The 24,241-nt window shown below is 42.6% G+C and overlaps 1 protein-coding gene across 3 annotated transcripts in view; it reads right to left on the bottom strand.

Moving 5' to 3' along the window:
- Positions 1–348: 348 nt before the first annotated feature.
- MYBPC3 (myosin binding protein C3) overlaps positions 349–24,241 on the bottom strand; it is a 66,997-nt gene continuing 43,104 nt past the window's right edge. For 2 of the 3 annotated variants that reach the window (XM_083456640.1, XM_083456638.1), the window contains exons 22-33: positions 23,565–23,669; positions 17,988–18,176; positions 13,635–13,769; positions 12,330–12,497; positions 10,884–10,972; positions 9,466–9,661; positions 6,476–6,615; positions 5,576–5,735; positions 3,418–3,554; positions 2,400–2,586; positions 1,050–1,104; positions 349–423 (exon numbers count right to left, since the gene is read on the bottom strand). In XM_083456640.1, coding sequence (XP_083312766.1) covers positions 1,094–1,104; positions 2,400–2,586; positions 3,418–3,554; positions 5,576–5,735; positions 6,476–6,615; positions 9,466–9,661; positions 10,884–10,972; positions 12,330–12,497; positions 13,635–13,769; positions 17,988–18,176; positions 23,565–23,669 — 1,517 coding nt within the window. In that variant the 3' untranslated portion in view covers positions 349–423; positions 1,050–1,093. Of the gene's footprint in view, positions 1,105–2,399; positions 2,587–3,417; positions 3,555–5,575; positions 5,736–6,475; positions 6,616–9,465; positions 9,662–10,883; positions 10,973–12,329; positions 12,498–13,634; positions 13,770–17,987; positions 18,177–23,564; positions 23,670–24,241 lie in introns of all 3 variants that reach the window. The other variant, XM_083456639.1, reaches the window with a different exon arrangement.

Consider the following 24,241-nt stretch of genomic DNA (forward strand, 5'->3'; position numbering starts at 1 on the left):
GTGGTGCTTTTGAGGATGCTGATGCTTCTACTACCACTGGTATTCAGTTGTTGCTGAATAAGTGACGATCCTGGAGGAGGCTCCTTGCAAAGTGCTGCCTTATCCACAAGAGTGTCTCCCTAAACTCAAAGCTGTGTGCACAAAGTGTGTGTGCTAGGGCTCCTCCATTTGGGATTAATGGAGAAGGATGTGCTGGTGCATTCCATGTGCACATGTGATGTTGAGAATTTTTTGACTAAGCAGAATTAAGAATTTTGCGTTGCAAGGTTTGCCTGGTTTTGCTTGGCAACAATATATTCTCTTTTCCCCATTGCACACTTAACAAATGAGACACTGAAAAACGAATAGTTACTTAGATAATCTCAGGTTGTCTTTTATTCACTTATTTTCTGCATTTCTGCTATGTTCCATTCCCAGTATGAGCTGAAAGACAGAATGAAGGATTTAGTGCTGCAAGCAAGCATGTATGATGTTTCAACAGTGAATTAATACTTCCCTTCTTTTTTTTTTACTATAGATACCATGACTCCTACGTTTTCATTTAGCTAACAAATTAGCTAATAAATTAGACTACTGCAAAGCGTAGTCTACATGGAAAGTAGAATGAAATAGTGGAGAGAGTGGTGCCATTTCAGACTGCAAGTGGGGAATGCCATTCTTGAATACTATTCCACATAAAAAGCTCCCTGTAAACTAACACATCAGGGCCCTGTCCCTTCTGTATGGATTTTCTATTTGCAGAGAGATGTAGCTTTTGTTTGTTTGTTTTTTGGTATAGGGGGATATTAAAAACGTGCCTTACATGTACTCTGAATTAGTACAGTCTAGTCTTCTACCTCATTGGACGGCATCTGTAGGCATATTCTAACTTTCCTGAGAGTGAGCCCTACAGGAAGCATAGGGCTAGTACAGCTTGTGTTTCTGGGAGCCAGAAGCCAGAATTTGTAAATGAGTAGAAGGTTTTGTGTCTGGTCTTTTGTCTCTCTCAATCTCCATCCCTTTGCTGCTAAACCACCTGCTTCAGAAGCATCTGATTGCTACAGAATTACTTGCCTCCACATCTGGACTCGATGACAGCCATTAGTTCAGAATTCTACTGTGGAACTGCAGAAGGTAAAAAGAGAAATACTAACTGACAATGCTGCAACCAGACGAAGTGTATTTTCTTCTTAACAATGACTACTAACTTGAGTGTCCCTGATCCAGAGGACTGTGAGCACAGTGTGCTGCTCACTCACTACTGTAACTGCATTTCTCATAATGTTGGATTTAGCTAGGTAAAACTGTTACAGCACAGTAACAGTCTCTGTTTTTATAAGCAGAATTTCCATACTGCCATATTATAAAGTATCAAGGCAGGTTGCAGCAACAAAATACAAAACACCATTAAAAAAACAATATATATATAAAATATTAAGGTGAATAGTTAATTGAACCCCTGCTAAGAAAGGCATGGGCATAGTGGGGGGGGGAGCTGCCCCCCCTAAATGAATCAAAATCAATACAAATCTGAGTTTCTGCTCCCCCAACAAAAATCCTGGCTATGCTCATGAATAAAGGTATTCAAGAGATGCTGGGAAGTCAAAAGCAAGGGTGCATGCTGAATCTCTGCTGGGAGAGGGTTCCACAGCATGGGACTGGTGATATTAAATGCTGTAGCCTAGCTGAGGCCAGCTAGGCCTCTGTAATCTGGGGGACAGCCAACAGCTCCTCCAGATATGGGAAGACCTTCTACCTTGTGTGTGGGTAAAGTACTGTACTCTCCACTACCCATCATGTTTTATCCTGACACAGTCATCTTTATCCAGCAGTTGACTTGCTTGTGCAGTATGGGATGTCACTGGATACAGGTAAGGTGGCCTATATAATATGTGAATGGAGTGGGGTCAGCATAATTGAATACTGTCTTCCTCAACCCTTTAGTGCAAATGAAGATGCACACAATACATATCCATGTAGCCTGCTATGCACAGAAAATAGACATAGCCCCGTATACATTTTGAGAGCACCGCCCACAGCTTTGTTCTCTGCATGTTACTGGTTGCTACAACCCCCTACTGTGGATTGGAATTTGCAGAGGAAAGCTCCTATGAAACAATGCTGAAAGCTATGTAAGCAAAGTTCTACAATGAGTAATATACCTACCTGGCTCCAAGACAGACTAATAAACTGCAAGGAAGCATCTAATCCAGTCAACTCTGCATAGGTTGTGCTCAACATCCACTCTTATGAAACAGCTTCATTCCTACCCGAGTCATGGAAGAAACATTGAAGCTGTCTTTTGACCCCAAAGGAACCCCACTAGTTAGCTATTGTTGTTTAAAGGGACCTCTCAAATGTTGGAGAAACTTTTTTTGCTTAAGCTTGGAGTACTGAGCGTGTGGCATCCTCCTCATTACCTCTGACATCCAGCCGGCACTCTATTTCAGCTTCACCGCATTCATTCACAGCCTTGCAAGTGTAGAGGCCTCCATCAAATGGGCTGGGCTTCCGGATTTCCAAAGTCAACACTCCGTGCTTACTAAACATGCGGTATTTGGCATCTCCAGAAAGGTCCACTTTGTTTTTGAACCAGAAGATTTTTGGCTAAGTATATGATAATAGGAAAAGAAAAGATGAAGCATGGGGTGAGGGGTACCACCAACTGAGAGAGTTTATTTTTAACCACTGGAATACCTACATTTCTTTGAACCTTGTAAGAGACAAATGTTTCATCTGAGCAGCTTTGTTCCAAGGAATACCTTGCAAAGTAAAAATTACTGAAACGTGCAGCTGAAGAAGACCTGGGGATCTGCTGAGGAGGTGGTTCAGGCCCACCAATGCCTCAAAAAGGGGAGGGGAGTCCATTATTAGCATGAAAGTCCTCTTCCTATTAGCCCTCTTCAGTCAACAGATGCCACAGGACGTCTTCATTGGCTGTATCCAACCACTTGCTATTATGCGTCAGTACTGTTCCTGCAGTCCACTCCAATTCCACCCCATGTTCTTTTCCTGCTGCTCTCCACACAAGGTGTGCAGGCTCTCTGCTCTTCCTAGACATGTAATGTTGTAGCCTGGCCTGGCACCTGATAGTGAAGGGTGGATTATAGTAGCAGCAGCTGCTGCTGCTAATATTAATTAATGTCTAGGCTGACTTCTGGTCCTGAAATCTTGCAATATCAGCATATAGGCTCACTGCAGTTAAGAGTATTTCACCTGCTCTCTTTCTAGATCTCCCTGCTATTTAGCAGCTCTCCTCACCCCCTCCCACCCCATTTCTGGTCCACCTGCCTGTAAGCCCCCCCCCCCCCCGCAGCTTCAAAAGCCATATAATTTATTCAGCCAAGTCAACTGGAAGAATGGCATTATTTGCTCACTAAGGGTACCAATGTTCCCCTCGCTCACTTAACTGCATATTGAGAAAAGAGGTGTGTGTACCTTTGGGCTTCCTCTTACAGCACAGCTGAGCGTAGCATTGTACCCAGAGATCACGGAGCGATCTGGAAGAGGGTGAGTGAATTTTGGTGCTTCAGAGAAATCATGTTCTTTGTAGTTGGGGGGTTTATAATCTGTGCCTGTAGTTTAGGGTGGGTAGAAACAAAGTCAGACGCACACTTCTTTTAATCTTGCCCATGATTTAACATAATTTTAAAACTGGCAGCTGAAATTGTACTGAAATATTAAGAACCAGGATGATATCTTTTGCCTGTCCTTCAGATTTTTTTTTTTTAAGAGAAGAAACGTCTTCTAAGGTGTTCTACTTTTCTCTCTTGATATATCAGCAAGGCAGCAGCCTTTATTTAGCACATGAGTAGGAGAACCTAATATGAATGGGTTGGGAGCTCCAGAGCATTTCCCCTTTCCATCTTCTATCACTGCATCCCCCTTCATTCCAGGTCTCCTGCCCTCCTAGCTGAAAAAGCAAGAGGGCAGGAGACTCCAGCACTCTCCACTCCTAAATTCCTCTGCCCCCCCCCACCTTATACCTCTCTGCAGCACTCACTCACTTCCCCTGTCCTACTCCTTGATGCTGGCTCTCTTCTCATTTTCCCTGTAGGAATGAATGCTGGCCATTTACATCTAGCATTTGGAGCATCAATAGGGCAGGGTCTCATCCGATTCCTACCCCCTGTTGGCTCTAGCCATTCAGAATCACACTTCTTTAAGGTCTCCTTGGTGTGACAGAAGGTTCGGAACTAGCTGTTACTCTTCCCACATTGTGCTTTCACACATTCCTCCCACATCATGTTATAATAAGCTTTGGAATTTTTTGAAATTCTGCCATCTATATTTATGAATGATAAATTTCAAGTCCAAATTCTACCTTGCGTTACAGATTATGAATTGGAATGTTTTAGCCTTGTTTGCATTTGTTGATTGCTGTGAGTTTGGCAGGCAACTATCAAATACTAATGGTTATTGCATGTTACTTATCAAATAATTTAAGAACAAAAAGTTCCATTCCATGTCAGCTATCAAAGACCAAATACAATGGTGTGCTAATCATCAAATACCACCGCTTTTGAAAACTACCTTCCAAGAAACCTGTATTATTTCAACACATATCAAGCATCTTGTCCACTTGTCTCATGTCTAAAAGCACAGGTCTAAACAGTTTCCCCATTACCCTACTCTTTCCCCACGGAAAACCAGCTCTTAGCTGTAAATCGGAGCAAATTTCAATCCGAATAAGCCCTGAATTGCCATTTGCTCTGAATGAGTGCTAAAGAGCAGTTTTCCTTGTGAGGGGTTGGAGGAGAAGCAGCAGCACAAGAGGCAGTGTGGATAAGTCCTTTGTTAAGATAATGGCCATGGCCAAGTCAATTAAGCAACCTATCTGCATTACCAAAGAATTGACCATGTCGTCATAGGAACAACTAGCTAATAGTGCTACCCAAAGGAGGGATGGGTCTCCCATCATCCTTGAGCACAATAGCTCTTTCCTACTGTTATTTACCAATGACTTGTATACAGAAGCATGAAGCTTCTGAACTTAGGGCTTGAGTATAGCTATCATGACTAGTAGCTATTGATAGCCTTATCCACTATGAATTTATCTAACTGTCTTTTTTCCCATCTGAAATGAACTTTATTTGCACAAGAAACATAACAGGACCAGTGCCTTTCTCTCCAGGCAGTGCACATTTAAGTTCATTAAAACAGTCTTTAAGTTGGTAGTTTCAAAACCAACTTTAAGCTTATGGTAGTGAATCCTACAGTTCAACTATGCACTATGTGAATTTTTTCCCCCCGCCACAATGTGCAAGTTGATTCTTTCTGAGCAAGACTTGATAATGTGCATGATAATGTTATCTTTAAAAATGCTTTCTACAATTTACCCAGAACCAAATCCACTTCTAATTTCCTAGAAATCTTACTACACTGGCCACTTTTCCAGTCAAGGGCCAATCTTAGGAACAAGATACATATTTTCATTTGAAAATCAGTTTCAAATTGAGTCCTGTGACTCAACCACTTCTTGATTTTTAATTTACCAATAAGGCCCAGAGAACTTGATAGCTTTGCAACCAGTATAATTTGCTTTAGTTCTTCAGATCCCCTTCCTGAAAACGTCAATTCAGGTACTCTCTGTTACCTGTTTTTTTAATGTAGGCAGAATTTTTGGTGTTGGCAGCATTTTCACTCAGCCCATAGAGATTTTCACTGAAGACCCGGAAATAGTACTCATTTCCCATGATCAAATCTGATGCTACACAATTAGTGCGCCGATAGTGCTCAAAAACCGTATACCATTCCTGAAATGAAATAATCCATTGTCAGAAAATCAGATCTTGTGAAGGTCACAGTCTGGATTTTTGGAACATTATGTAGAATCACCAAAACATGTTCAACACAGGCAGGTGAAATACTGGGGTGCAGCTGGGGGGATAGTGGAAATAGCGGGATTTCCCCATCAGTCTGACTGGCAACCCAGAATTCTGGCAACCACTGTGTCAGAAATAATTTCTAATAAATCCAGTGACTGCCACTGAGTATGTTTGTGTTTTCTCAGCAGTGCAAAAGACCTCCAGTCATAGATGTTAAAGTCATAAATAGGAACCGAGGGAGTTTCTCACATCTTACATTTTTGCTTTTGCCTATCTTGTAATTGGAGAAGGAACTGGCAAACCACGCCAGTATTTTGCCAAGAAAACTCCATGGACATAAAAAGGAGAAGCTTTGAGAAGAAAGTGAGTTTCCAAGGCATGCTCTGGTTCATGGGGTCACGGAGAATAGAACATGACTAAGACTACTAAACAACAACGAATCTTGTAATTTATCATGGATAAATAGTCCAAGTGTGGCTTCTCAATTATGCCCCGCTTCTATATTTTGTGCAGCTCCAAGCTAGCCACTTGTATGGAGTGCAATTGCCTAAAAGCACCATTCTCCTGCTGACATGATTTTGAGTCATGAGCTAAGACTCAAGGTATTACGGTTTCACTGTACATACTTTAGGGTGGATTCATACACTCATTCAGCCCATTACCCTTACCATTGTTTTTTTGTCAGCCTTCTGGACAGTGTATCCTGTGATTGGAGCATTGCCATCATCCTGGGGTGGTTTCCATTCCAGCGCAACATTGAATCCCCACACATCCACAATCTTTACATTCTGAGGAGGACCAGGCTTGTCTACAGAAAGTCATAGAAAAGGTATTCAAGATCTACCACTCAGTATCTTCAGGAAGAAAAAGGAGCAAGACTTAAATCGTCTACTGCTAACTGATGGCCACTGGTAATAGACAAACATCAAAAATGTTCTGTTAACTGAGCCAGTGTCCCAAAACAATATTGGCAAGATAAAGACTAACTCCTGCAGGCTGCTGTATAGATCAATGCACACATACCTTCCACAGCCATTTAAGGTTGACATCTCCAATTAATATTGCTCCATTATTTGCTCCCACTTTGGCAACAATTTGCAAATGAATGCCAGTTTTTGTTAGCATTGCCATAACTAAGAAAGATTCTCATTTATTGTAACCATGGTTGTTTGGAAGCTTAGAATAATTAATACTTTCTCTTGAAATTCAGTCCAGCATATCATCGCTTTAATTTATGTCTGAATCCAAAAGGCAGCAGCATATGTCTATTGGCTACATCCATTAATCCCTTCTTAGCAAGACACCTGTCAAAGAAAGTTAGCTCTCTAACAGACTCTCCAAATGCTCTGTGAGTAATTCACTAGTTACCCCTGGGAATGTTGGACTGGGTTCTCAGCCTTCCAAATGATATGTACACCACTTCACAGTAACTGAATCAGTTCTTTCAGTTCTGCCTTCCTCTTTTCTGCTCCCAAATCATACAGATCTGTTATCATTGTTTTATATACATTAGAAATTATTATTATTATTATTATTATTATCACAAAAAATCAAACTAGAAAGTTGATAGTACTGGGGAGGGACAAATGTAATCTGAGCGAAGCAAGCCTTAGACAACCAGGCGTTTCACTGAGGATTAAAATTATACGCCATGCTGCGGCAAACCTTGCCTATTAGCACTGAACTTGCAACTTCCTTAAACCAGAATTAGAATAAAACTGTGGCTCTGTGTACACATTACCAACCTAAAAAGCATCTAGGTTGTTTTCCCACCCTCAATTTGGATTGAAGCTGGCTTGGGGAAAATCCATCAAAACACAGTATTTTGTAAGAAATGACAGGATATATATGGATTGTGGGAAATGTCGTGTTTACACTGTGTCCCAAACTAGCGATGGGAGCGTACTGGATGCAGGATAAGCAGGAGTGTGTAAACAGCCTACATGTGTTGTGTGAATTTCATGGCTCCCGACGTGTTTTTGCACAGGCAAAGGATTAGGCCTTTCACCCTGTACTGTGGCTCTCATCCAAATCTGGCATCCTTATGGATATTTTTTCACATTATGTATGTAGTTCAAATCTTAGAGAGCAGCAGAAAGAAACTCACAGCGCTAATCTTACATTGGTTATTACAGCTGGGAGCTGTGGCGTCAGTAATGTTAACCAGGATTTACACACACACACATGGAATAGCCTTTGTAAGAAATTTTAATAGCCAGCTGGTTTTTATGGGATCTGAAGGAGAAAATGCAATTAGCTGAACTGATGCTGTTAAGCTGCTTGAGTGACGTCACTCATTGCTCTCTCTCTCTTTATAAATTGTGTAAGTGGCTTTTAAATTTTGTTCTGAAGTATTGTGCATTTAATTGCTGCCAAGCCTCCTGCTGCCAAAAAGGCTGGATAAAAATGGGCCACATTGGAGGGGGGAGCTAGAGATAATAAAGTTCATGTTTTTGTCAGTTGCTACATGCAGTCACAGCTTTGTTGAATTCATTGCATGCAGACGTTCATTGTCCTGGTACTGGGGGGGGGGGTCACCCTTTGTGTACACGTGGCTGTTCCCATTCATTTCAATGACAGAAGCTGCTCCATGCGTCCAAAAGAAAATATCACTTGACATTTGTATACAGCACTTTCAAGTAGTCAAATTGCTTCACATGCATGAACTGTGATCCTGACCTGCAGGTCCAATCAGGCTGGCCAGGCATCACTATTTGACTGCAAGGCTATGCACACCTGACCAGCACCACATATGGGTGGGGAGGGGGAGAGATGGCAGGTTGGAGGGGGGTGGCAAGCAGCATCCTGCCCACGATATGGCACTTAGAAGCCCTGATTGGTGAGACTTCAAAATGCAACTCAGGCTATTTGAAAGCCCTTTCCAAGGCTGCTCTGCTCATTCAAACTGGCTTTAAACCTTGGAGGTTTAAACAAGCAGCACAGATGGAAAGTACAGAGTCTCATTCTCTGCCCTGGTTTTTGCTTTGTCCACCTGGAGGCACTCGCAAAGCACTTTGTAAGCCCCAATGATCATCTGATCATAGGGTCAACATGCTTGCATAGGGCTATGTCTTTGCCCTTATGGCTTTGTTTGAAGCCATGTGGGCAACCCTGCCCACCTGTTAACTTGGCCTGGTGGAGGGAGACAGGGGCCAGAACCAGTTCCCCACTCCTACTGTAAGGTAAAGCAACATACAGTGGTACCTCAGGTTACAGACGCTTCAGGTTACAGACTCCGCCAACCCAGAAATAGTACCTCGGGTTAAGAACTTTGCTTCAGGATGAGAACAGAAATCATGTGGCAGCAGCAGGAGGCCCCATTAGCTAAAGTGGTACCTCAGGTTAAGAACTGTTTCAGGTTAAGAACGGACCTCCAGAACAAATTAAGTTCTTAACCCGAGGTACCACTGTACTGCAGATCAGGGAGGGGGGAAATTTAGGTTTAGGTGCCTTAGGCCATCTAGTGGGTTCCTGGCAGAGACGATTTTAGAAGTAGCTCAGTCTGTTAGCCACCATACAGCTACACTTGCCTTTTTGTATAAGAACAGGAGCATTCCTGTGAGTACTTGAAGTGCTGTACATACACCTGCACCAAATCCCTGCATTCAAGTGACTGTGTTTAAATGGGACATTCATAAGTCTCCAAACAGTTCCTTACCCATTATCTGAATGGTAATAGTAGCCTTATCTATCATGCTTTCTATTTGCACCTCTACTTCATATATTCCAGAATGGTGGCGCTCAGCCTTTCGGATGAAGAGAATGGTGTCTGTATTGCTGTTTCGAATTCCCACCTCCTTAGAGTCTATTGGCTGACCATCCTTTGTCCAGATAACTTTAGGTCTAGGTTTTCCCTGCAGAAGAAAAAAATGGAAAGCAAAGCTACTGAGTACTTGGCACATAAAGTGCAAAGGAAGTCATATTGGACTTCCAAATGCAGAGCTGGACTAAAATTTTAGTAGGACCAACCAAAATGTCACAATATAGTGAGCAAGCTTTTGAATCCTCCAGTATTCTTCCTCAGCTTGGATGCTACACAAAGCAGTAGGGTAGGAAAGGGAAAGAGGGCAAAACAAACAAAAAAGAAAGCACTGGCTTGGTTATTGCCATCAGGTCTGTACTCAATCTCAAAATGGAGTTTACAGATTGGATTAGTCTGCTAGGGACTGCAGGTCTCTGCTTGCCCTAGCAATGGCCAGCCCCCACTTTTGGAAACATAAAGTTACCCAGACTGAGCTGGCTCTTTGTTTGTCTTCCCTACCACTTCCTGCTTTGCATAACATCCAGCCTGATAAAGAGTTCTGGAGAACTTGAAAGCTTGCTCACTATTCTTTGACATTTTGGTTGGTTCACATAAAGGTTACTGCCCAGCTGTGGATTCTTGAGTAGTTTGTGCCTTTAATCCCCTATTTCATCTGAATAAAATTATTATCTCTTGTTCAGCTATTCCATTTTTGCTCATTCCCTGTATCATTCATTTGACACTTTTGCACATAGTAATAACACACACATAAAGACATCGGATCCCTTTTATACCTGTCTTGTCTGTGACAGGGTTGACTTAATAGTTCTCACCTATATTAGCTCCCTGAAAATATGTCAAAACTTCATCTCCACAGTGTGGTGTGGTTGGATGAGACAGCATATTTGTTAGTGTCAAAATACTGTCATTTGGGAACTGGGAAAATGTGATTAGTCTCTCAAGCACAAGTTTTAAGATAAGCCAAGTAAATCCTCCATAATAAGTGAGCAACATTTGATTATCTGAACAGACCTTAAAACCGATATATAGGTTTTGAAACCGTATGACCGTCAAATTGAATGAGCTAGGAAAGCACAGGACTCCAGGTTTATATAAGCCATGTAGACTATTCTGAAGTGAACATTGTTTTCTTATTCACTGAAATGGAAACTGCATCTGTGTGTGTGTGTTTATAATGATGCACAAAGCTACCCTTCCATTAAACAAATAAGGAAATCTGGAATGGGGCAGGGGGAGAGCTCCTGAAGCACAGTGGTCTGCCGGGAATTGCTGGATTGAAGGGAAGAGTTTGAATAGCAGATTCAATCGAGTACCTGGAAAGGAACGACAATGTTGATTGTATCGCCCACTTTCTTCATTAAAGTCTGTCGGAGATTGCGTGGCAACCAGATTTTGGGACGCTCTGTGGATCAGAGGATTATGAAGTCAGGGTTTTTTCTCCAACTTACTAGATATGTCATATGTATCAGAAAAATTGAAGGTCCACTGCAAGCAATTAAAGTTTGTAGAAATCCAAGAAATTCTGAAAGAAAGCTGTCGTGATCCTACTAGGGATACTCAGTAGCTGAATATGATTCTACATTATTGACTTCAAATGAGTTTGTACCAGTGGCAAATATTGTAATGATATCTGAAAAATAGAAGCCATTGAACCTCTTTATACAGCAGGGCAGAAGTATACAGCCATTATCGTTAAGAGCCATGCAATTAACATGCATAATCTCTTGTGGGCCATATGGGGCCAAGATGATCACCACCCCTGACTCTTTTCTTTCAGGAGAGGGAAAAGAGAAAGAGAGAGGAGGGTGGGGAGAGGGTTGTTGGTAACAATTTTGACATTCCCCTCCTTACCAGCTGCATGGATTTAGTCAGAGCGCCACATATCACCTACCCCTACGATAGGGGACTCTGGGATGTGTTCTAGGGCATGGCTGGCTGCAACACTGGACAGGAGTAATTGATGCTGCAACGTTTTGTTCTGGTTTGCAGAGTTGGCTGTCTCCAGTGATTGATGTTTTAGAGCAAGGTGGCCTATTTGCAGGTCTCTAGATTGAACTCCCATCATCCCCAGCCACTACTCATGCTGACTAGGAATGATGGGAGTTGGAGTCCAACAACATATAGGATGATCACAGCTGGGAGAATGGGGATAATAATGAGTTGTCTGTTTGCTTCTGACTCACTGAAGGAGGTTCTCTTTATCTGTGGCTGCTACTCTGTCTGGATCCCCCTGCCTTTAAGTAAGTCCCTCTGGGTTTGGGATGCCCTGTGCTTGTAGTTTAATAATAGTGCTCTGGGTCATTCTGGTATTAATAGAATCCGGGTCACGTCTTTTAGAACTCCAGACAGAAATAAGGATTGAGAAGTTATATCAGTTGAGCCGTCTTTCTGGGTTCCGGCCAAATGAATTAGACCACTTGTACTCTTGGGCTACAGACAAGGTGATGATTAATGACCGAGATCATGAATGTTCACCAGACTGACAGCCGGCTGTTTGGCCTCACTCCCCTAAGCAACAATCCACACCAAGCATGAAATATCAGAAATAAATGCACAGTAACCTCGCAGGGAGAAGGAGAGCTGTACTGAGGAAGAAAGTAATTTTTAAAAGCTGTGTGCAATTTAAGTATTAATAAATAGGGACACCGGTTTATCGCATATCAGAACCAAAGTTCCGCAGGTTAATACGGATCCATACCCCAGATCTCCAAGAGGTGAGATTTCAGTGATTCTAGTGCTGGCTTTCCCTAGATACTTACGCAAGATCTCTCGGACGGTAACTGGCTCTTTTGTAACAGCTGGCTGACTTGCACCTGCCAGGTTTACAGCAGTGATGCGGAAATTAAGTTTGTCTCCTGTGACCAAATCTTTAACCAGGACAGAGGTGCGCTCAATCAGGCCATGAAGTGCTGGGATCCATTCTGTGGCTGCAAATGCAAGATCACTTACTGTTAGGCAAAGCTTTTCAAGCAGAGGTTTACAGAACTATGCCTGAAGGCACAATCCCAAGCATTTTTACTCATGTTTTCTATTTGTGCTGCTGCTTCATATATTCCAGAATGGTGACATTCAGCCTCTTGGAATCACAGCTACAGCTTTTGAAATAACAGCTAAAGCACTCATGGCATCCAATGCACTATAAGACACAACAACTTCACAAAACGTTTCAAAGACATGCAAGATTGTGATGATCACAGAAATATAGGTAATGGTTAATTCCTTTAAAAGGGAATCTCTGGGGCTTGACCCTACTGGAGAACAATATTTCTGTCCCCGTTAATCTCAGATGTTTGAAGAGAGATGCACGTTGCTTTTCATTCTGTACCAATACCATCCTCCATCTCCTTTATCTGGCCAAGGCTACTGCCTTTCTCAGTTAAAAGGTGGCTAAACTGGTTATCCTAGAACCTAGATCACTCACACCATCCACTTCAATACCCTTAAACAGCAGCAGCCTGCTCTTTTTTTGCCACCTGAGGCAAAATGGGAATTGCCACCTGCTACTTCTGCACTGTGCCTCCACATCCAATGCCACCATGCCCTGGCTCTTGATGAACTTGGTAGGAGCTGGGACACTCCTCAAAATATTGCTCCTCGGCTTCTCTGCCTCGGGGTGTGGAAGACAAGTGGCAATGCCACATGCCAGAATACCGTACCTCTCTCTTGGTGGCATAAGCAGTGGGGCCAGAGTAGCACCACAGCTTGCACTTTAGCTGCCTCATGGATGGGCAGCTCTGCTTTTAAAACCACTTTAAGACTCATCCTGGGAACTTTTTAGTAAGGCTCTCCTAAGCACCGTGGTTTTTTTAAACAGACTCCACTCCCCACAATCCTTTTGGGGAAACCATGACTGTTAAAGTGTTGACATCCACACCATGCATTTAAAATATGTTTAGAGCATATGGGGTCCCCACCAATCCTGGGACTGTAGTTTATCTCTCAGAGAAATACAATTCCCAATAGCCTTAAGTTACAGTTTCCAGGAGTCATTGGGGGAAGCCTTGGGCTTTTGGTGTATGCTGTGCATGTGACAACAATTCCGAAGGCACCAGGGGCTTACTCACATCCTTCTTTGCAGTACTCAATGTTGTAGCCATCCAAGCCTCCTGCTCCAATTCGTTCAGGGGGCCTCCACTTCAAAGTAACAGAAGTATCACAAATGTCTTCTACTGTGAAGTGCATTGGCTCACTTGGAGGAGCTAAACAGAATAGAAAATCCAGAGCCTTTGGGTTATTTTTTAAGTGCTAATAATATATTGTAGCATTCATATTAAAATTATCAAAATGGCGTACAAATGCTTAAAACTTCGCAAGATAGAACAAGCAATACAATCTATATCCAGTTAAAATGATCATCATCACAAAATACCTGTCAGAATAAAAATGCTACCTGCGAAGAGAATCCCTGCAACGGATTGTTGACTTCCACAAAATGCGGATTATAGTCCTGCATTGTACTTTTTTTGATTTAATATTTATTTACTCCAAAGGATAGCAAGGCTCATATTGGGATACGTGATTGATCTTTTAAGATACGTTCTGTATATCCAGCCTAGAGCTTTATAGGTTAAATTGGGATTGGAAGCTGTTCAGCAGGCAATACAATGTCTACAGGGTAGGACTTATAGACATTAAAGAAAACTTCATCTTTTGCTATCTCCTCTCACTGCTGCTTTCACCAGCTTGGCCAAGCTAGGCCCCTCCCTCCTTGTGAAGGCCATCAATTCCAAATTCTGTGAGGAACAGAAGGTTGGATACAAGCAACCTGCTGAGGCCTGTTTGGGAACTGTGAGCAGCCTAAGGCAACACATCCATCTGCTCTTTGAGGGGAGGAGGAGGTGCTATATTTTTACTAAGAACTGGTGCCTTTTCTTTTTCACTTCCAATCCCATTTCTGTAAACCTGAAGTCAGGGAGCCTTTTTCCACTGAATACTGGAGTAAGAACATGAGAAGAGCAATGAGATCGGATTAATGGCCCAACTTGCCCAGCATCCTGATCTCACAGTGGCCAACCAGATACATATGGGTGTTTCGGAAACCCAAAAGCAGGACTTTAATTTGCTTCATCGTCTTTTTAAGTCATCCAGTTCAGGGGGTATCACCACTTTACCACTTGTGGGAGCAATTAAAAATCATTAAACAAAGAAACAAAACAAATCAATGTTGTTGGTGTTTGGTTCCTGTCAGGAGCAAGGCTACTGCAATCTGCACTAATTGCAGTTTCTAAACAGTCCCACAATAGCCAGTCCTTGCAGTCATGAATTCATAGCTGCTAAACAAATGATGTGGCAATTACTAATCTTCAAAGTGAGATATTAGGAGGGAAAAGGCATTAGCAAGAGATTAGAAAACATCATTCTCTAGAATGAATTCTTGTGACACAAATGTTTTCTGCTAAATTTATAACTGAATGAGACACCAAGCTTCTGCTTGAATGGCTCTTGATGAATGCATTTCAGACAAAATTAAAATATTGGCAAAATGATATGGATATATAATAGGCACAAGAGCAGTATATATAAATGGCCTTACACCCCCCCCCATTTATCCTATTTCAAAAAGATATTAGGATTGTTTTTGTGTACACTGCTTAAAATGCAAATAAGTGGTATAGAAATGCTGTAGGTTAATAAATAGCATAAGACTTCATAATTACGCAAAATAGCATAAAAAGAACTAGATGTACCCTAATTACAAATAGTGATTTACTTCATATTTCTGTACCTCACAACTAGCAAATGGCTACTAACTAGACCTCGATGCCTTATGCAGCCAACAAAGAATATAAATACAAGGCAGCTGTGGTCCTAGTGCTATAGGTCCTGAATTCAGTAGATGCACAGCAAAAGTGCACATCAGTGCACATCAGTTGGTAGTAGGAATTCTGCTAAGTTAGGGGAATGCCAATCTCCTGCTAGCTTTTGGTCTAAGACAGGGAATACAGTATTAAGTTTTTGAACTCACTTTGAGGGTACATTGACGAGACCAGTGAAATTCAGTATGCATGGGCCCCAGGTATGACACCAGTAGGATCCATAAGTCCTAATGGATCTACAATAATTTCTGTGTGGTATGTGGAAAACCCCATAGTTCCTATATGCAGTGCTCATCTGTCTGCTCTTGGCCACAGTAGCCCGGGGAGAAGAGTGTTCATGTTTGAACACTGGGAGGGGAACATTTTTCCTCCTGAGGATCTTGGTAAAATGCTGCCCTGTGTGAGGCCATTTGACACCTTCCCACCAGCCCTTGCGGTGTTGGCTTAAGCTGGGCATTGGGAAGGAGGTGCTGAACTCTACCAGGGTCCTAGAGCCCTCCTTCCACATTCCCAAAACCCAGTAAGCTCTTGCCTGGCTTTGGGAAGGAGACAGAATTCTAGGACCCTGTCAGAGCTGTTACATCTCCTTCCCAAAGCCAAACAAGTGCTTACTGGGCTTTGAGAAGGCGCCTTCCTTGGCTGCACACCTGGTGCAACCATGCAACTCACATTGCCCTGCCTCTGCCTCCAAAAGCCAGGGGTGGGTGAGGCCAGAGGCAAAAATAAGAGGAGAAACAAATATAAATTTATACAGTACAGCAGTTTTGAAACTCACCCACTCCACTGTACCCTCCATCCAGACAAGAGGCATTATAAGAGTTTAAGGATTTCATCCAGACAAAAACACTTGGGGTGCAAAGCAGGGGCAGTGAGGGGTGCAGGCTGGGGAGAATTGCAAAGGCCCGGAGGATCACCGGACCTCCAGATCCAAGGTTCCTCACCCCGACACAGGGGGACTCCAGAGTCTATCCTAATTTGTGTAAATGCATATGTGTGAAAGAGTGAAAACACTATGTGAGTTTTGTGTCTGTGATTCCAGAATATGTAGGACAGGGTACAGCAGATATTTGGGTTACATACAGTATAGGACTATCCAAATATTATAGTATACCAACTATATATATATATATACCTATACAAATTCACATTTGGGGCAGTGGGTCAGTTTGGAGAAGTTCAAGATTATTACCTACATGGTCAGAATTGGTATTTGCCCTTTTGAAAAGTCTCCCTGTATCTAAAGATGCTGTGAATTTAAGAAGTACCATTTCCACCCTTCAGATTCCACTGTGCAAAACCAAGCTGTTCTGCTCCTTGACAAAACATTTCACAAAGACTGCAAAGGGCCTATCTCTGCATGCAGTGACAGATACTCAGTCATTTTGGTTCATTTTCAAATCATTTAGATTCTGTGTATTAGAAAAAATAACAATACCGGAAGTAATTTTCCCCCCATGCCATGTGTGTGGTTATCATAAGCCAGGGAAAGCTGTGGTATTTAAACACATTGTGTGCATTATTTTAAATATTTCAAAAATACAGAATGTTCCCTACCACATAACACCATTTAAAAAATAAATAAATATCACATAGCAGAAGGAGAACCTAATGTTAGCATCCCACATCATCCTGCTGCAACATTTTACTCACTTCTTAAACTATAATTAAAGCCTAACATTCAAAACAGTCTTTAAAAGCATGTGCATCACACATAGGAGTATGGGTGGATTACCACATGACGCATGTTACAAACCAGTGCCTCATCTCCATAGTTGTAGGGTGGAGCCTTATTTCTAATCAAGTATATCATTTCTTATTGCAAGAAAACCCTGAACCTTTTAGTTCACTTGATTCCTGTAGAGGTTCTTGTCTCTCTTCGCTCTGCACAGCCCAACTGTTGAGTGTTGGCTGAAGATCAGAATTAACCTCCTCCTGCTGCTCTTTCTCGTTCTCTGTTGGCCCATCGCTGGGGTTTTGTAGTGGCACATTCTTTTCTTCACAAAACTCATCCCCTTCCTTATGGTCTTCTGTGAGTTGAACCACCACTTTAGTCATTTCTGTTGCTGCTCTACCTCAGGCGCTCAGATTGTTCTTTCCTCCCTCAAAGACTCCCACAGTTTGCTTTTAGTTCAGGGACTGATAGAAACACCGTGGGGTCATCATGATTATTTATAGAAAATAATTCCATGGATATTTTCTTAATCAGCTATCCTTGCAGCTCCGCAGGGGGTGGGAGTAATGAAGCACTGGGTGGGATATGGTGATATTTGCACCCATAAGGGAATGGGGGAAGCTGAGAGGCAATGGGAGGTCACTGTCAATTAGTTCCCCTCTCTCATCGAGACCCAGCTTGCCTCTCACACCTCTAATTTTAACAGTTAGAAATTCATCAGCAATTTCATGAAATTGGAACCTTGCTACTCCCATTTGTGAAGAGGGTTTTAGAAAAAGGTTAGAAAAGATAGAACAGATCAAGAAGGAGCCACCTGTCTTACAAATATGGACTCTGTGTCCCTACTGAGTGGAGAAAGAGAAGGTAATTGTGTGCCCATGTGTCTCTTTGGATGTTTGAGAAGTAACACAATGTGTGTTGACACTCACCAATTGGCATGAAGGGCTGTGAGGCAGCACTGGGCCGGGACATACCAACCGAGTTGACGGCGTAAATTCGCATCTCATACACAACTCCTTCAATCATTCTCTTCGCTTCATATGACAGGTCCTTTAGAAGGTCAAAGTTCAGCCTCATCCACCTGTAGCTCTTTTTCTTCTTCCTTTCTAAGATGTAGCCTACAAAGTGAAAAGAGACACCACGGATAGAGAGCCTGTTCTACAAGAGACACAAGTACGGCCATTTTGCTTTTACTGCACAGAAACTCCCAAAGCAGACTCTGTTTTACCAAATTTACATTTCAGAGCTTCTCCCATTTAGTTGCTCTGTAGATAGGTTAAGGGAAGCAGTAAAATAAAGAATATTTTACTGCTCAATCACCTGCCCTTTAGCTAATTACACAATCAATTCCATTTAAGTGTGTGGTATTACATCTACACTAACATTTCCACAAGCCAGCCTTGTACTAGGGAATTCTCCATCCCTCTACTTGCTGTATCCCTGTTGCAATCCCTGAAAAGCATCTTCTATTGATCAGGGCATCCTCAGCAACAGCACAGGGTGTGGTGTGGTGGATGACGACTGGAAGAGGGGTGGAAAATTCTTTCGTATGAATTTTTCTATGCTTGTGCTAGGTTGGGTGTACCCCAATTTTATACTACAAAAATATACAAGTTTATGCCATTTTTATTGAATGAACAAAGAACAAGATAACTTACCATTTAATAAGAAAACAAGGTAAAAGTAACATGGTTGGAAGGAAAGACCGTCTTTAATATTTTCTCCTTCTTTCCCTACTAGTTCTTAAGATGGGCATAGGCAAACTCAGCCCTCCAAATATTTTGGAACTACAACTCCCAACATCCCTAGCTAACAGGATGGGTCAGGGAGTTGCAGTCCCAAAACATCTGGAGGGCCAACTTTGCCTATGCCTGTCTTAAGATAATAAGCTTTGCCTTTAACTCACAGCTTTATGGATTTAACATTTGCTCTGGTTTATTAAGCCATTTCAGATTTATTTGCTTAATCTACTGGCGTGGATCCTAAAATTGTTTACTCAGAAATGTCCCGCTGTTTTCCATGAGGCTTACTCCCAGGTAAGCATGCCTAAGACTGTACCCCGAACCAACTAAAGCCTGATCCCTAGAATGGATACAATTCAAACCTTGTATGGACTATTTTAGATCCACTCTGGATCCCAGTAACAACCACTCTCCTGCCTAATGTGCTAAGTTCAGCTGTTCGTCAAAATGAGACGATAGTGTTCTGTGAAAGAGACTCAATAATAATAATAAATTTTATTTATATCCCGCCCTCCCCAGCCGAAGCCGGGCTCAGGGCGGCTAACAACAATAAAACAGTACAAACAACACTTTAAAATCATTCATTATAAAATTAATTAATTCAAGCCACTGGCAACCATTGGGCCAGAGCTCTGCGAAGATTGCCGATGGAGGGAGTCAGGCTGTGCCCTGGCCAAAGGCCTGGTGGAACAGTTCTGTCTTGCAGGCCCTGCGGAAAGATGTCAAGTCCCGCAGGGCCCTGGTCTCTTGTGACAGAGTGTTCCACCAGATCGGAGCCACGGCCGAAAAAGCCCTGGCTCTAGTTGAGGCCAGCCTAACTTCTCTGTGGCCTGGGACCTTCAATATGTTTTTATTTGAGGACCGTAAGTTTCTCTGTGGGGCATACCAGGAGAGGCGGTCCCGTAGGTACGAGGGTCCTAGGCCGTATAGGGCTTTAAAGGTTAAAACCAGCACCTTAAACCTGATCCTGTACTCCACCGGGAGCCAGTGCAGCTGGTATAGCACCGGGTGAATGTGATCTCGCAGCGAAGACCCCGTAAGGAGTCTCGCTGCAGCATTCTGCACCCGCTGGAGTTTCTGGGTCAGTCTCAAGGGCAGCCCCATGTAGAGCGAGTTACAATAATCCAATCTGGAGGTGACCGTTGCGTGGATCACAGTGGCTAGGTCAGGGCCACTGTGTTAATCAACACTGTTAATCTCACTTTTCGGAAATGCTGACGACATTGTATAAAACGCATACCTCTGAGGCATTTTAGCCGCCTTACAACGATTCTGGGAAAGGTCTAGCTTCTTAATGAGAGTTGAACTGAAGGAAACTCTAATGATCACAGATGGACTAACAACTTAGAATAGCCACTCATCACTTGGCTCAAGGTACCAAACTCTACAACAAGCCCAAGTACCAGACCTTTTTTTACATTTACTGCATCAAATCTATTACAGGACCTAATAACGTCAACAAGATTATTAAGTGCTCACTCACCTGCACATCTTCTAAAATAATATATGACATCAGCCACCAGCCCAATTAGGTCAGTGCTTAATTAACAGTGCAATTCTATACACGTTTACCGAGAAGTAAATTCAATGAAGTTCACTTGCCTCAGAGATATGATTTGGGCATTAAAAATAGAACCACACAGAAAGCAGCGGGGGAATGTTTCAGTCTACTAGGACACACTCAAACTTTGATTTAAGGGTAGCCATTTCCATGACTAATTACAGCAAGAAGACACAGAACTGAAGATTACGAATGAATTTGATAACAGGTGGTCGTCGTACAGTGCAACTTGACACACTATTACTTAGAAGTATCTCACTTAGAAGAGAGTGGCATGGTGGGGTGCTGCTGAAGGCCCACCCTTCTGAAAACATCACAGCTAGTTACCTGGATGAGGTAAGGGTAAGGCAAACTCAGTGGTGAACTCATGCCTGCGCAGGTGTTCTGTCATGACTGCTGGACTGACTCTTTTGCTGTGTCCACACAGTGCTGACATCATCGGTAGCCTGCCCTGACCCTACAGTCCTGGTAAGTGGTAGCAACACTGCTGCTGGGAGAAAAGCTCTATGGCACCTGCCTATCATGCTCACCACCCCTGATCCCACTGTGTTCAATGGGGCTTACTCCTTAGCAAGCGTATTTAGGGTTACAGCCATTTTCTATAGATGATGTTACCAACACCTTTTACTATGGATCAGGGCTTTTTTTTTTTTTTAGCCAGAACTTCCTGGAACTCAGTTCTGGCACCTCTCAGGCAGGTGCTATTGCCATTATAAGAGAACAAGGGAGGTGTTCATGGTGAGTTTTCTTTTTCTAGAAAAATAGTGGTGGTTGATATGATATAATAAGTGAAAAAGAGGAGGAACTTGAATGTACATAATAAATCCCTATGGAATTTACAAATGCAAAAACTGATACAAGCACCTCTTGATTCTCTTCTTTTGTTTAGAATACTATCTAATGAAAGCTTTTATTTTATTACTGGGATTACCAATCACACATTCCCCGCCTCTCCCCGCACACACTTATTAATTATAAATTATTATTTCATTTCTACACCACTTTATATTTTCATACACTTTACATACCAACAGCTGGACAATACACCTCTCCCTCATTCTCACAAACCACATATACAAGCTCACCACGTCCACATACAGATCACACATCCATATCTCCCCCCACATTCCACATACACATATCTCCCTACCCCCCCACACACACCTTGAGCATCCACACTCAAATGCAGAGAAATTTTCCACAGGTGAAAGAAGTACTTGCTATTCCCAGATAAAAATCCATCTCTCCCCCAAATCCCCCCAAAATACATGAAGGCCACCAACTTTGTGCCCATGGACACAGGGTTGGTGATCCCTATCCCATTAAAACCAGGTAGCCATTGTAAAATAGCACTTTTGTGGGGCTTTGGCTAGCATTTCACCCAAAGTTTGGCAGTGGTTTCAACGGCTGAACCATGCCAGCAGTGTGTGTCCTTTAACTTCAGCTGGTTCTGGTAACAGTTTCATCCTGTCCTTCTATCTTGATACTTGATATTCCCATTAGTGACCTTGTTCAAGGGTATTCCATTGAATGTGCCCCAGAGTGAGAGCAGCTTTGCACATTGCAGCACTGCCAGAGGAAGTAGAAGTGGTCTGAGCTTCCTCTTTGTGTGTTTCCTGAACAACAGCTGAAATTGGGAGAAATCGGCAGGCGTTTATGTGGAGCACATGCTTATCAGTAGTCCAGGTTTCCACTTTGAGCACCCCTGAGAAAGATGCAAAAGCTACCTATTAGCCTATTTGCAACTGAGCCGCCTTCAAATATTGTTATTAACATATGCCTTTAACTACTCAGGCCTGGATACCTGGGGCCTTGCCTCGTACAGATGTGTTCAGTCAACATTATCAGAGGATGCCGTGTTTGTTGTGCTATGATGGACTGACTGCTATCTAGCAGCAATGCAGAGGCAAACCTTTATTGCAGTGATGCCTCTGGAATGCTACCCAGGAGGCACTAACTTTGGCGTATTTCAGATGCTTATTAGAAACTTACTGCTTGGTGTTGTATGCACGTTCATATTCTGAATAATTTTACTTGTTACTGCCTGTAGATATTTGCAGACAGGAATTGTGTTAGAGCAGGGGTCAGCAAACTTTTTGAGCAGGGGGCCAGTCCACTGTCCCTCAGACCTTGTGGGGGGGCTGGACTATATTTTTTGGGGGGAAATGAACAAATTTCTATGCCCCACAAATAACCCAGAGATGCATTTTAAATTAAAGCACAAATTCTACTCATGTAAAAACACCAGGCAGGCCCCACAAGTAACCCAGAGATTCAGATTTATTTTAAATAAAAGGATACCTTCTAATCATGTAAAAACACGCTGATTCTTGGACTGTCTGCGGGCCAGATTTAGAAGGCAATTGGGCTGGATCCAGCCCCCGGGCCTTAGTTTACCTACCCATGTGTTAGAGTTTTGACTCTTATTCTTCCAAACCAATTCAAGGTTTGTTTGTTTTTATAGCAAGCCAGCTAAAACTTGATTAAACGGAATAAATAAAACGCAGTTCCCACTCCAGGTGGTCCATAGGAAGCAAGACTCACTCCCCACAAATCTTCTTTCAGCACTGGTGGGGTATTTAGTAAACCACCCTTTCCAGAAATAGCAGCAATGCCCATATTGTCCTCAAAATGACAGAAAAACTAGATATATGGGAAATCAAAGAAATAATTGAGGAACTTTTGCCTATTTCACAGTGTCATGATTATATTGTAAAATATAATAATTCACAGTACAAATGTATTTCTGGGAATGTACAGAAAATCCTTCGCATTCTTGATACAGCCTCGGCCCAGTATACCTGAAGGAGTGTCTCCATCCCCATCGTTCAGCCTGGACACTGAGGTCCAGCTCTGAGGGCCTTTTGGTGGTTCCCTCACTACGAGAAGTGAGGTTACAGGGAACCAGACAGAGGGCCTTCTCCGGAGTGGCGCCTGCCCTGTGGAACGCCCTCCCATCAGATGTCAAAGAGATAAACAACTATCTGACTTTTAGAAGACATCAGAAGGCAGCCCTGTTTAGGGAAGCTTTTAATGTTTGATGGTTTATTGTGTTTTTAATATTCTGTTGGGAGCTGACCAGAGTGGCTGGGGAAAACAAGGCAGATGGGTGGGGTATAAATAACAAATTACTACTACTACTACTATCATTACTATCATCATCATCGTCCTTCAGGTGATGTTTTCACTATAGCAATTCTTACCCAGTACTGGCTGTCCTCCATCATACTTTGGAGGCTGCCACTGCACTGTACAGTTATCTTCACCAACATTAGTGATTTCGGGAGCCTCAGGAGGGTCAGGTACATCTGGAGAAAGAAAGAGAGGTAACAAGATCACCTGTTTCCTTCAAAACACGCATGCACACCGTATTTCTATTGCTAGTGTTTAATTCACCACAGAATCTATTCCTATGGAACTTGCTGTCACAAGATGTAGTAACAGCCACCAGGTTTAAGAGGGGATAACACAAATTCAGAGAGGGTGAGGCTATCAATGGCTACTGGCCATGATAGCTATACACAGCTTCTGAGGGTTATGCCTGCCAATATAAGGCTTACATGCATGTGCACCACACATTTAAGGCACATGGCTTTAAACAAAGAATCCTGGGAACTGTAGTTTCTTAAGGGTCCTGGGAATGGTAGTTCTGTGGGGGGTTAAAACAGTTTCCAGGATTCCTTGGGGGAAGTGATATGTTTTAAATATATAGCATATACACAGCTTCAGTTGCTGGGGAACACAAAGAGGAAAGGGCTATTGCATGCAAGTCCTGCTTATAGGCTTCCTAGAGGCATCCAGTTGGCCACTGTGGGGAAGTGGATGGTAAACAGACCTTTGATCCGATCCAGCAGGGCTCTTCTGACGATTCAGTATTCCC

Source organism: Podarcis tiliguerta (assembly GCF_965153285.1).
Source record: "Podarcis tiliguerta genome assembly, chromosome: 1".
In the NCBI taxonomy this organism is placed as follows: Eukaryota; Metazoa; Chordata; class Lepidosauria; order Squamata; family Lacertidae; genus Podarcis; species Podarcis tiliguerta.